Source organism: Microtus ochrogaster, linkage group LG1 (assembly GCF_000317375.1).
Source record: "Microtus ochrogaster isolate Prairie Vole_2 linkage group LG1, MicOch1.0, whole genome shotgun sequence".
In the NCBI taxonomy this organism is placed as follows: domain Eukaryota; kingdom Metazoa; phylum Chordata; class Mammalia; order Rodentia; family Cricetidae; genus Microtus; species Microtus ochrogaster.
The window spans coordinates 5,485,736-5,498,995 of NC_022027.1; the positions used below are offsets into that span (position 1 = coordinate 5,485,736).

Genomic DNA, 13,260 nt, shown 5'->3' on the forward strand with positions numbered 1-13,260 from the left:
ATGTATATATTCCATACTTTCTTCATCCATTCTTCTATTGAAGGGCATCTAGGTTGTTTCCAGGTTCTGGCTATTACAAACAATGCTGTCAAAGACAGTTCTGCCTATATTGGCAGTTCGTCAGTCACTTTCTTCTGTGTCCTGAATGTGTCTGGCAGACTTTTTCATGAAGCAGGAACCCCAAAAGATTGTCTCACCTTTAGGCAAGTTCAGCAGTCATTTCTCTGCAGGTCCTGCATGTACAGTTAAGCAGTCCAGGCAAGAGCAGTCTCTTGCCCAAATGGCTAGCAAACTCCATAAGGAGCCTCTTTGATACCATCATCCTCTTGAAGTTATTGGTACTGCCATAAGCAGATGTGTCTCACTGTCATGAAAAATCCTAAGTTCTTAAACATTTTAAATGCCATATTCTGTAGTCTTTAAAAGATTTGAAGAATGCCTATCCATCTGAAATACATCTCTGTACATCTGGAAAATCTAACTAACATGACTACAAGCTTGATGATTATCTACTAACCTATATTTCTTAATTATACATTAAGTTTTTAAGTGAGCTGGACAAACACAGTACCTTAATCAAGAGCAGAAATAAACATATAAAAATTGACCTTAAATTTGCATCAGTAAACCAAGATCCATGTCAATGCAAATTATTCATATCTATATCATATCCCCCTTTAAATGTAAACAAACATTTATAGACAGTATTTGGGAATATGGGCATAGTTTTCTCTATACTGCTTCCTGCTGTTTGGGGGCATTGTTAATCAGGTCTTTCATGGTCTATCCTATGTGTTAGGTCCACCTCAGTCAGAAGTTGGGCGAAGTAATTTTTTGAGGGGTGTCAAACCATATTAGCCTGGAATGAATCCACAGGTTCTCATCCTCTGTGGAAACAAAAGAAGAACCTCTCTTCCAAAGCAACATATCCTTAGACCCAAATTCTGAAGTCAAGATACCTTTATAATACATATCCTGGTTTAGCTTAGTAGCCTGTACAATGAAATGTCTCTCTGTACTTAGCTCCTTCACAGCCAAAAAATTCAAAGAAATCACAATAATATAGATAATCCAGACTTTCTGTGAATTTTCCATCAATGACTGTCTGTTTTCTGTATCTTTAAAGACTTTGTTTTATTTTTTAAAAACCCATTTACTTCTTTTTATGACTCTCTGTACTCTTTTTCGTCTCTCTCCCAAGCCTATGTACATTTATTCAACACTGTGACCCTTTTAGAGGTCTTTTATGTCTAACTCTAGCCTATTGTGTATTTGCATTTCTTTACTATCTTGACAAACTTTTAAAATGGTAAGCAGCTTGGTTGCAGTAGCTCTGGACACTAGCTCCACCTCTCACCACTTTCAGAATGGTGGAGGTACCATTACTGCCATCTCTGGGACTGCCAGGTAGGAGCCATGCTCAGCACTTTAACTCTGAGAATGAGCATACAGCACATATCCCTTTTTATCTGAAAAATAGCTAAATATGCCATGCAGTGCATTGCATGGCCTGGAAATATCTCTGTGTATGGCAGCAGGAATCTGCCATGCTCTCCTGCCCATGCACACCTAGCAGTCCTGATCCTGCTGCCTGCCCAGGTGGGGGGCACTGAGCTGCAGGCATGGACTCAGCTCCTTTCCCAAGCAGACATACAAGCACCCAGGCCCACAAACCCTATTTAAATGCTCCATAGCCGGACCTACAGAATTTGCATCGGCAGCACAGCCCAGAAAGCTGGCATTTCAGAACGGCCATGGCTTTTTTTCTGCTACTGCTGAGTCAGGAAAACCTCTCTTAAGGGAGCTGCAGTGTGCCACCAGCAAACAAAGTCCATTCAGGAAAAAAAATGTGACTAAACTTTGTTCTTTTGTGTCTAGAATTTCTTTTCAAGCCCTCTCAGGTTTTACGTGGATTTAGTTGGCCTTGTGGGCACAAATTTGTAGTAAGGAGGCCGCTAGTTTGTCCCTGGCTGCTTAGCCCCAGAATAATCACACAGAAACTGAATTAATTAAATCACTGGTTGGCCCACTAACTCTAGCTTCTTATTGGCTAACTCTTACATATTAATTTAACCCATTTCTATTAATCTTTATATTCCCATGTGGTTGTGGCTTGCTGGCTTAAGTTCCCAGCGCCTGTCTCTGGCAGCTCCACGTCTTCTCCCTGACTCCGCCCTTCTTTCTCCCAGCATTCAGCTTAGTTTTCCCTGCCTAGCTAAATTCTACACTGCTATAGGTCCAAAGCAGTTTCTTTATTCATTAATGGTAATCACAGTATACAGAGGGAAATCCCACATCAGGTTTAGGCAAACAGACCAATGAACTGATGAGAAATTGAACTAGGAGTTCCAAGAAATGAAACAACTACAGTGGGTTTGGTAAGATAACACATGTCCCTGATGATCTAGAAGGCTACTCAGCAAACATTAGAGAGTGTGGGAGCTGTCTGCTCTAGGTGTTTCTAATAATATTTTTTTTTCTTTTTGGTTTTTCGAGACAGGGTTTCTCTGTAGCTTTGGTGCCTATCCTGGAACTAGCTCTGTAAACCAGGCTGGCCTCGAACTCCCAGAGATCCACCTGCCTCTGCCTTCGAGTGCTGGGATTAAAGGCGTGCACCACCACTGCCCAGCTGTTTGTAATAATTTGAGTAAAGTATTAGCCCTTGATTGGATACAAAATGATAGAATAAGATTTGGAGAGGTAGAGAGGCCAGGATGAGAGTCAGTTTTGGTAGGGAAGGATGGTAAATAGCAGCACACAGCTTTTCTGAAGGACAGTTCTTGCTCTGTTTCTTGATCTGGGCACTAGTTTAACATGTAACCCCTGGCAATTTACTAAATTATGTTACATTTACATTGTTTTCTGTTTTCTGACTATCTTTTGTCACAGTAATGCTACATAAACAACAATAGAACCTCAGTGATAATGGGAAATGGGGGGCTCAAGAAGATATTGATATATCCACTAATATTTAAGCAAAAGTGTTCACTTCTGCATCTTTAGTTGGAAGAGACACTGTAGGGCAGGTTGGTCTGTGGTGTTTGTGCTGTCTCTTCTCTGTTCGTCATAATTTCCATCTTCTAGAAGGTCCCAGTGCTTTGAGTGGAAACACACAATGCCTGGTTCCTAGATTTGAAATTTTCATGTGTAATTTTCACTTTTTCTTGGCCAAACCTGTTTCAAGTTTTAAAAAAACGTGTATTATTTTTCTATTGTTGTGGAAAAAAAGCATTGTGACCAAGGTAAATTATAGAAGAGGTTTATTTGAGCTTATAGTTCCAAAGAGATCTGAGGAGGGATGTCCTGGGAGGAATACATGGTAGCCAGGGATCCGAGGCTGTCCTGGGAGGAATACATGGTAGCCAGGGATGCGTGGTAGCCAGGGATCTGTGGCTGTTCTGGGAGGGATGCATGGTAGCCAGGGATGCATGGTAGCCAGGGATCCGTGGCTGTCTTAGGAGGGATGCGTGGTAGCCAGGGATCAGAGGCTGTCATGGGAGGGATGTGTGATAGCAAGCAGCAGGCATGGTGGCTGGAGCAGGATGGTGAGAATTAGAAATCTAGAAGACTTTGAAACCTCAAAGTCTACCAGGAGTGACAAACAGTAAGGCCACATTTTCTAAACTTCCCCAAACAGTGCCACCAACTAGGGGCCAAGTGGTCAAACATCTGAGCCATAGTGGTCACATTCTCATTCAAACCACTATAACAGGCTGTAGATTTCACTGCTTGATAGGAAGAGTGAGAATTCATACTGCAAGAGTAGAGATTTAGCTCAGTTGATAAGAGTTCCTTCTAGGATATATGAAGCCCTGGGATCAATCCCCAGCATTGCATAAACTAGACATGGTGAGATAGAGGTGGGGAAATCAGAAGTTCAGGGTCGTCATCAGCTATATAGCAAGTTATGTGGCTGGGGTTACATGAGTCCATGTCTCAAAAACCAAACAAAACTTTAGATAGGGAAGAAAATGAATGCATTCAGTTTTTTGACAAGTCTTATTACATTTTAATTTTATAATATGAAAATAGACAAAACATGATACAGTACTACCATTGTATCTTACTGTTATGTATTATGTGTGTTCATTATGTATATTCCTAAGTACCATTCTTTCTGGTACCTTTGAGAACTCTTAAATATCTACCTTCCCCTTTAGAAAGTAGGGCATAGTAGTTGTTAGACTTGTTCTGCTTGTTTCGCTGCTTTTAATACAGATTTCTAGGCTGTTTAAAGACTGTTGAAGCCTGATGCTGGGGTTCAGAAATCCACCCTAAAAGGAATGATAACCTTTTAGGACAATTCCTTTGAGTTTTGTAAACTGTGGCTTAGCTAGTGTATATTTCCAATTTCTGCTGACTTTTTACAAAAAGTCTAAATTAACTTGATACCAATCATTGATTAAATTACTTTACTCTCTTTGATCAAGCCAACCCAAATTATTCGCAGACTTAATATGCTTACATGAATACATTGGTTGGGAAAAGGATAAGCCATGTTAAGTAACTACCATGTTACAACCAGGTACTTTACCTAAATTATTTAATTTTTGCTGCAATATAGGCAGGATAGAAGCTATCCCCATTGTATAGATTCCAGAATTAACTATCCTGTTAAGCATCTATTTCTTAGTTACTGAATAAAAGGTAAGATATTTGAATGTAGCTTTTGAATAAATCCGAATACAGAAGGCAATGATTTTGGAACTAGATATATTATACCCAATATTTGTAAGACTTAAGATATACTTATTAGCAGGATATTTAGCATAGTGTCAGTGTTCTGATCAAGTGATTCTTCATGAAATACTTAATATATTTTAGATGTTTCAGGTAATTTGTATAAAATGGAAATCTGTCTTCAAAAATAAATATTTGTGTCTAAACAGTTGCTCAGCCAACTTAAAGGAAATTTAGAGGAAGAAAATCGTCACCTATTGGATCAGATCCAGACACTGATGCTGCAGAACAGAACGCTGCTGGAACAAAACATGGAGAGCAAGGATCTCTTTCATGTTGAACAACGACAGTACATGTAGGTACCAAAGAGTTTTGTATTTGTGATGTTACTGCTGTGCCTACTGGCAGAGAAAAATTCATGCACATTTTTCTTGATGTTATTACATCATTATTTCAGTTCGTATTTTTTATTTAAAATTATCTTATTGCTTAGACAAATTTTTGGTACTATAGTGAACTGGACAACAGGCATTTCCATTTGGGAGTGAAGACTCAAGTCTTATAGTAATGAGTCGGTGAGTGAATTTGACACTCTATTGCTGACAGATGGAATTTAGCATCCTTATCCTTTCCATTCTTCTCAAGATGTTGAGAAATAGCACCTTCTTTCTCATATGAGTGGTAGAATCTTTAGGTAGATCAGGAGATGGCGTTTTGGGCCTCATTCTCAAGATTCTACTACCAGTCCCAAATAGACTTGTGTAGCACCATGTTGAGTCTCTCAGGATCACATTGATTTGTGAGGGAGTCAGATTATAAATCTTCTCCTTTACATCACCAGATGTCAGTCTTTCATTAGGTAAGAACCCTGCCAAAGTAGGGCAAAGCTGACTGGGACACGCCCTTCCCAGGGTGAGCATGAGACCACTGTCAGCCAAGAAATAACTTAGGGGAGATGTGCTGCCCTAATAGGATTTTTCAAGATTCTTATATTCTAAGCATTCTGCTAATAATCAGAATACTAACTAGAAAACATGTGGGACCTGCCCTAAGAGAATTATTATAAACAAGACATATGCCTGTAGTCTCAGCAGTTAACAGACTGCTTGACTTTACAAGTTCAAGACCAAGATGGACTGTAGAGAGGTCTCATATAAAGCAGTCATTGGTAGTCCTTGCCTGAAAGCAACCCAACCCTCTTGTAATAGCCAAAAAGATCAGAAGGTCTAGATCATCCTTGGCATATAGAGAGTCAAGGTCAGTCTGGGCTACATCAGACCCTATCTCAAAAAATTTAAAAAAAGACCCCCTCATCTAAAGTAAAACAAAAAACAAGAAATGCAGATATATTGTGTATACGTGTAATAATTCTGTAATGAGAGATGAATCTTAAGGGCTACAGAAATTTAGCAAATGCTAAATTACTTGTGTCTGAGAGATGCAAAATGAACTTTTTTTTTTTACCAGGCTGGCCTTGAACTCACAGAGATCCACCTGCCTCTGCTTCCCAAGTGCTGAGATTAAAGGTGTGTGTAAAATTAAGCTACAGATAAGCACCTTAAATTCAAGGCATTTCTAACTGAATGTCTCTATCCTGTGACTCTGGCAGGACTGACAGCAAACAAGTATTCCTAAAGTTGACAGCTTGTAATTATATTCATCAGATAAAATGAAAATAGTACTGGGAGCTGTGACCTTCTGTAGTGTAGCCATTAGCTTCTCAGCTATCAACTATCTCTACCATGTGGCTTCCAGGAATCAGAGGCTCAAAGTTATCAGGCTTGGCAGTCAAAGTAACAGTGAGCCATTGCACAGCCCTTTTTTCTTTCTCCAACCCTATCCTCACTGTAACCCTGGCTGATCTAGAACTCATTATGTACATCATCTTGGCTTCAAAGTGTGGGTAATTCTCCTAGAGTGATAGAATTATAGTCATGAATTGTCATACCCTGCTTAATATAGCCTTCATCTTCATGAGGATTTTTCAGATGTTTAAGATAGAAATGTTTTCCCTTTTTAAGTGATTATTATATTTCCACAATACTTTATTTCGTTATTATTATTGCCTTGTAATAGTCACACACACACACACAATATGTTCTCTTTCCTACTGTATTACAAGCAAAACACTTTTAACTTTTCATCTTTATATAAACTTCATACCTTCCTCAATGTAGAGCATCATTAAATAATTGTTGTACAATTAGTATTTTTTGGCATTGAAAGCTTTTTTAAAGACCCTGCTCTGTGATCTTCAATGTTTCTGTATGTAATAAATACTTCTTAGTTAGGGTTTCTATTGCTGTAAGAGACACCATGATCACAGCAACTCTTATAAAGGAACATTTAATTGGGGTTAGCTTACAGTTCAGAGGTTTAGTCCATTATCATCATGCAAGGGGCATGCATGTAGACATGATGCTGGAGAACTTCTCCATCTTGATCTCAAGCAGCAGGAAGTGAATCATCACGCTGGATGTGGCTTGAGCATATGTGTTACCCTCCTCCACGGTAACCCAGTTTCTCCAACAAGGCTGCACGTACTCCAGCTGGGCCACACCTCTTAATAGCGCCACTTCCTATGACCAAGCATTCAAACATACATCTATGGGGGTCATACCTATTTAAACCATCACAGTTAGCGAGAACTGAAAATGAGACTAAGATGTGAAGAATAGAATAATACTCATCCATTGGGAAAAGGAGTGTCAGAACTAAATCTTTAAAGGTAAGTTAAGCATGAGTAATTCAGCCTAAAAGGAAAGAATATTTGCATGAAGAAGTGGGAAAATAAATATCTAACAGTTTTTATTTATTTTTTAAAAAGCATGCTTCATTATAAAAATGTTTGAGATGCTAAAAGGCTAGGGAAAAAACAAAGCTGTTGACAATTATATGATGAGATTATATTTAGAAAATTTCAAATAAATCCTCTTGTAAAATTGAAACTTCTAAGCACTACATACCTTTATTTAAATACATTTAAAGAAAGGAGAGCTATGGAAGAAACTCATGTTCCTTATTTAGGTCTCAGTTACTAATAATGGTCTGTGGTGTTTATGTTTTGGAAAGAAGATCATGGTCGTGAGTCATCATATAAGATATTATGCATATTCTAAAATGTAATTTCCGTTTTTGTAGTGATAAATTAAATGAATTGAGACGACAAAAAGAGAAATTAGAAGAGAAAATTATGGATCAATACAAATTTTATGACCCATCTCCTCCTAGAAGGTACCACTAATCAAATTTTATGGATCTTGTTTTGAAGAAAACCTTATCTGTAGTATTGTTGAGGCTTTTCATTTTATGAGGTTTATTGTTGAACTTTAGACTAAGAATTCTTTTAATTCTATTAGGAGAGGCAACTGGATTACTCTAAAAATGAGAAAATTGATAAAGTCCAAGAAAGATATTAATCGGGAACGTCAGAAATCTCTAACATTAACGCCTACCCGCTCAGACTCCAGTGAAGGATTTCTTCAGCTGCCTCATCAAGATAGTCAAGATAGCTCGTCAGTAGGGTCAAACTCTTTAGAAGATGGCCAAACTCTGGGAACCAAGAAGAGCAGCAGTGAGTGCTAAGTGTTTAAACAGAGTATTGATTTAAAATCTTGTCTAAAGATTTCTTTTAAAAAACAACTTCCAACAGTCTTTTAGCTTGATGAATGATATTTCATTTTGACTTTGTTTCTAAAATTAATTGCAGACTACAGTAGTGTACAACTACCTGGTTTTCTGACATGTACATAGAGATAGCTGTCATTATACTAGAAAAGTAAAATACATAAAAAGAACATTGAAATAACAGCTTGGCTATATCTGCTTCTAAAATGTGCTGTTAAATAGGCTTCACAGAGGAATTGTAAGGATAAGAAATAAGAATGAGATTTCATTTCATTAGTATTTATAACTTACACAAAATAAGGTGCTTTATAATATGGTTTTTGCTCATATGCTTTGGGATATAAAATTGGAACACAGTTATTGTATTGGGGAAGTAAAGAAAAATAAATACTAATTTGAAGAGGTATTATAGAATTGTTTAAAGTTAAGGAATATTTGCTAAGGTTTGATTAAAATGAAATAAAGATAGGGAAATGTAAATGTATAAAGTTATAATTTAGTTTTTGTTAGACTTAAAGTCCCACATAATACTGATAAAATTTATAGACTTTTTAGTTCATTACTGCTGGTGTGTGTTTTAGCTAAATAGCAAGACCAAAGAAAGCCTGAAAAGTATATATTTTAAGAAAAAGAGAAAAAGAATTCAATACTCAAGTCTTTGAAAATGTCTACAAAGTTGATTGTATTCTCATAAAATACCTGAAAAGTATATACTTTGATCACATCATTACCAGTGTCACTAAATTCATACATGTTGCCAGGTGTGTGGTGATACATTTATGCCTGTAATCTCAGTGGAAGTGAGAAGATTGGAGTTCAGAATCTTCTAGTGGTATATAGCAAGATAGCAAGTTCAAGGCCAGCCTGGCTACATAAAACCCTTTTTTTTTTTTTTAACACAGATTTTTCTGTGTAGCCCTCCTGCCCCTGCCTCCTGAGTGCTGGAATTGAAGATATACACCACCACCACCACCAGGCTTAAAATAGTCTTTCTAACAGACTACACTATTCTTTTGAAATAAAAAGTAAACAAAGGCAGATGCTGCTTCTCTCAGAAGTAGGCTATCCATGTGGATGGCTCTCAAAATACTCAAAAAAACAAAAGGTACAATGTTATGGCCTCATGAATTGTCTCCTAAAGGAGGTGGTATTTGGACGGTAACATATATTTCACAATACAGTTTTAGCAGCCTAGATAGTCAATTAGTGATAACAACAAAAAATACAGATGCATACATAGCTTACGTCTCTAGAAAGCAGTACAGTCCTATAGCTCCATGGAAGATGATTATTACCGGGGTCTTTTGCCATCTAGCCTTGTTCCCCTAATTGATAAGTACTGGTGTGGTGAGGTCGTCAAGTTTTCCTTTTCACGTAGCTAACAAGTCAGCTTATCTGCTACCTTGAGACACAGAACTATCTGGCATCTCACTAAGAAAATGTAATGTATGTCCTTAATTATCTTAAGTTACAGATGTATAATTTAGACATGAGCGCACACACACACCACATGCTACAAAGGTCTTTTAAAAAAAAATATTATCCTATCTGTCCAAAGTGTAAGTCATTCTTTCATACTACCTCCTGGAACATTCAGGATAAAAATCAGAAAGAAACAATATTCTCCTTTTCTTCAATTGTTCAATTTTAGATTTTGATTTTTCAATGAACATAAACTCAGTACTAATGTACCCTTGATATATGTATGCTTTGGGAAAAGAACATTATATGTCTCAAACATAATTGCCATGAGAAGAATCACATCCCTGGCAAATTTTAAATTCTTTTTATCCTGTCCATTTTGGAAGAATGTCTGTCTGTCATGTCAGTAAAGCAGTCTTTGAAAAACAGCTGAAAACAGAAAAAGGAAAAAAAAGAAAAGTATCACACATGACATGTGCATGCTGCACCCATTCAGCTTTGTTTCAGCTAAGTGTCCATTTTTACATTGCTTTTGGTTCATTCCTTTTTGATCATTAAGACCAGCTATGTTTACCAAGCATGAAAAGATATATGTCAAATTAAAAAGCTTAGATGAATCATGACTCTGCTCACAGCAGTCAGACAAGTTAAGAAGCTAGTTTAGTTTGCACCTCTTTCAATGAGTACTTAGCAATATATAAAAAAATAGCTTTTAATATTTATTTGCTGATGACAACCTTCTGAGAAAGAACATAGTTATTAAGGTTGTATATAATGTTTTCATAGACATAATTATTTTTATATTAAGTCCTACTGAGATGTAGCTTAGTGTTTGTTCTAATGATTCCTATACTTGAGCAATAGTCCTTTAATTCACAAAAATATTTTTGTGGAGTGCTTCCTTTTGTATTTTTTTTGCATAAATCTACCCTATGGGCCCTTCAAAATACATTTTAAATTTGTTGTTTATTATTATGTTATTTTATGTGCATGAATGTTTTGCCTGCCCTTATGTCTGATATCACATGCATGCCTGGTGCCTTCAAAAGCCAGAAGGGGGCATTGGCTCCCCTGGAACTGGAATTGCAGACAGTTGTGAGTTACCATGTGGGTGCTTGGGATTCAACTCAGGTTTTCTGAAGAGCAATCAGTGCTCTTAACTGCTGAGCCCTCTCTCTTTCAGCCCCCAAATACCTTTAAATGTTTCCCTCCCATTTTGCTTGCCTTGGGGTTCCTTTTTTGTTATTTTTTTTTTCAGAACTTAGTCCTAACACTTATTGCTGATGTTAGACTATTCTTTTTCCTCCTTCTCTCAATCAACTTTTTGTAAAATGAGCCTAATATACCTACTGTTTATCTTTAGGAAGACTTGTTAAAAAAAAGACTTGTTGAAAGAGTGTGTATCTCCACAGCTCTGCTAAACAGTGCACTGGATTCCAGTTGAAATCAGTGTTTTCTTTATTAAACTTTAGGAGACTAACAAAAAAAATAGGCTTTTTTAAAAAGCTCATTTTGTTTTAAATATCTAACCACCCTAATTTTGGTTGATATGTGTGTATTATCTGCATTTGTATAAGACATAGATATACACATATATATATTACTAAAATTCTCTTGGTGGGATATGTGTGTTCCTAACTTTTTCAAAGAAAGCCTTTAAACTTAAAATTTTTAAATAAAATAGATGCTTGTGAGCCTTATATGCTTCATACTTTATAAGCCACTGGTAGCTGGATTTTAAAAGTGTACTATTACAGTTTAACAAGGAAATTTGGTTTCTTCCTAAGTAATTTCTAAGCAGTTCCTGTTTTTATAGGACTGTAGCCAGTGCTTTCAAAATACATGTTCCTCATGGTTGTCTTCAGTGCTTTCTAAGTGTTTACAGTATCAGAGTGCATGCTTCCTGTTTCACTATCCTCAGCAGTGTGAGGTATTAGCTGTAATGTAGCGTACATAGTGAGACCAACATTCATTCCTGTCCTTGATTTCAACATTTAACTCCCATCTGTTCTTCTCCCTTTTTTCTTTCATTTCCCTGTTTCTGTTTTTCCTCATGCTCTGACATTAAAGTGGTTGCACTGAAAAGACTGCCCTTTTTGAGGAACAGACCGAAGGATAAAGACAAAATGAAGGCCTGCTACCGTCGTTCCATGTGTAAGACTTTATGACAGTTCAGCTTCTTTCAAATGACCACACTGGCTTCCATCACTAATTTTTCACTAACCTTTCTCTGGACTGTACTAATTGCTTATTTTGCAAAGTGCAGTCTTCCTTTAATATGAGGAGCTGGAAAAATATTTTTTCAGAAAGGCATTGAATTTGCATTATATGTATATTCATACATATATATGCATATGTTTAGTAATACATGTAATATACTTGTAAATGTCCAGTGCATTCTTAAAACTGGCAAAAACAAGCAAACTTAATTTTATATGCCATACAGCTTTTTCCCCAAAGAAGTTTAAGGAAAAATATAACAAACCCTTCAGCATTAGGAATTTATTTTCTTAATGAACCTAATTAAATGAACGAATGAATGAATGAATAAAGTGGCCTATAACCCTTGAAAATGTTTGTCATTCTTTATGTAATAATCATGGCTTTCTCTTTTTAAGTGAAATGGGTAATGACATAATCACATTAAATGTCTGTTACTTTGAGTATCTCTTTCAGGTTTTTATACATTGGTATATTTACTTGAGTTATAAAGATGAAGAATTTATTCAGTAACCTGCTCTGACCAAGGACTCTTTTTCATTTTCAATAATGGCACTGTAATACTGCTCTCCATCTTATTTCATTCCATTTTGCCACCACAAAACTACATTGTAAAGGCTTCTAATTCATAGCACAAAAGCATGGCAATTGTATATAGTAAAATTCCTTTCTGTCTTCTAAAGGCAGTGGGGTGGGGGTGGTAAGAGTCCTGGAATTTATCAGCCTTTGGCATCATTTCATTCAGTTGAATGCATGTCATTACTCAAATGGGCTTGTAGTTACAGTTTGGGGCTCATTTGCATTAATTCATAGACAAAACCAGATCATTTATAATACAAAATAGAAGTAAGAGCCAGTCCATTAACCATGCTGATTCATTTGCTCTCATTTGCATCCCAGCCATGAATGACCTGGTGCAGTCCATGGTCCTAGCAGGAGGACAGTGGACAGGTAGTACTGAAAATTTGGAGGTCCCTGATGATATTTCAACGGGTAAAAGGAGAAAAGAATTGGGAGCTATGGCCTTCTCTACTACAGCCATCAACTTTTCAACTGTCAACTCCTCTGCAGCCTTCCGATCCAAGCAGTTGGTTAATAATAAAGGTATAGGCCGTCTGCTATTTGCACTGTGCTGTGATACTGTTGGCAACGAAAATTCTAATATGACTTTCCTATGTACTTTTTTTTCCTCAAACAACCTGAAGTAATTATCAAGCCATGTTTAGATTTGATATGGGGAAAATTCCAAGTTATTTCAAACTTTTAAAATAGTATGTAATAGTATCAAAATGTTTCATAGGCCTCCTCTCA

At 36.8% G+C, this 13,260-nt stretch overlaps 1 protein-coding gene across 7 annotated transcripts in view; it reads left to right on the forward strand.

Moving 5' to 3' along the window:
- The window catches only part of Ccdc88a (coiled-coil domain containing 88A), a 154,294-nt gene that overhangs the window by 127,821 nt on the left and 13,213 nt on the right, over window positions 1-13,260 (forward strand). For 5 of the 7 annotated variants that reach the window (XR_001229208.2, XM_026785137.1, XM_013350743.2 and 2 more), the window contains exons 23-27: window positions 4,890-5,035; window positions 7,822-7,914; window positions 8,040-8,254; window positions 11,800-11,883; window positions 12,850-13,053. Coding sequence is in view for 6 of the 7 variants with exons in the window: in XM_026785137.1 (XP_026640938.1) it covers window positions 4,890-5,035; window positions 7,822-7,914; window positions 8,040-8,254; window positions 11,800-11,883; window positions 12,850-13,053 (742 nt within the window). In the remaining variant the exon portion in view is untranslated. The remainder of the gene's footprint in view (window positions 1-4,889; window positions 5,036-7,821; window positions 7,915-8,039; window positions 8,255-11,799; window positions 11,884-12,849; window positions 13,054-13,260) is intronic. The other 2 variants (XM_005359162.3, XM_026785138.1) reach the window with 2 other exon arrangements.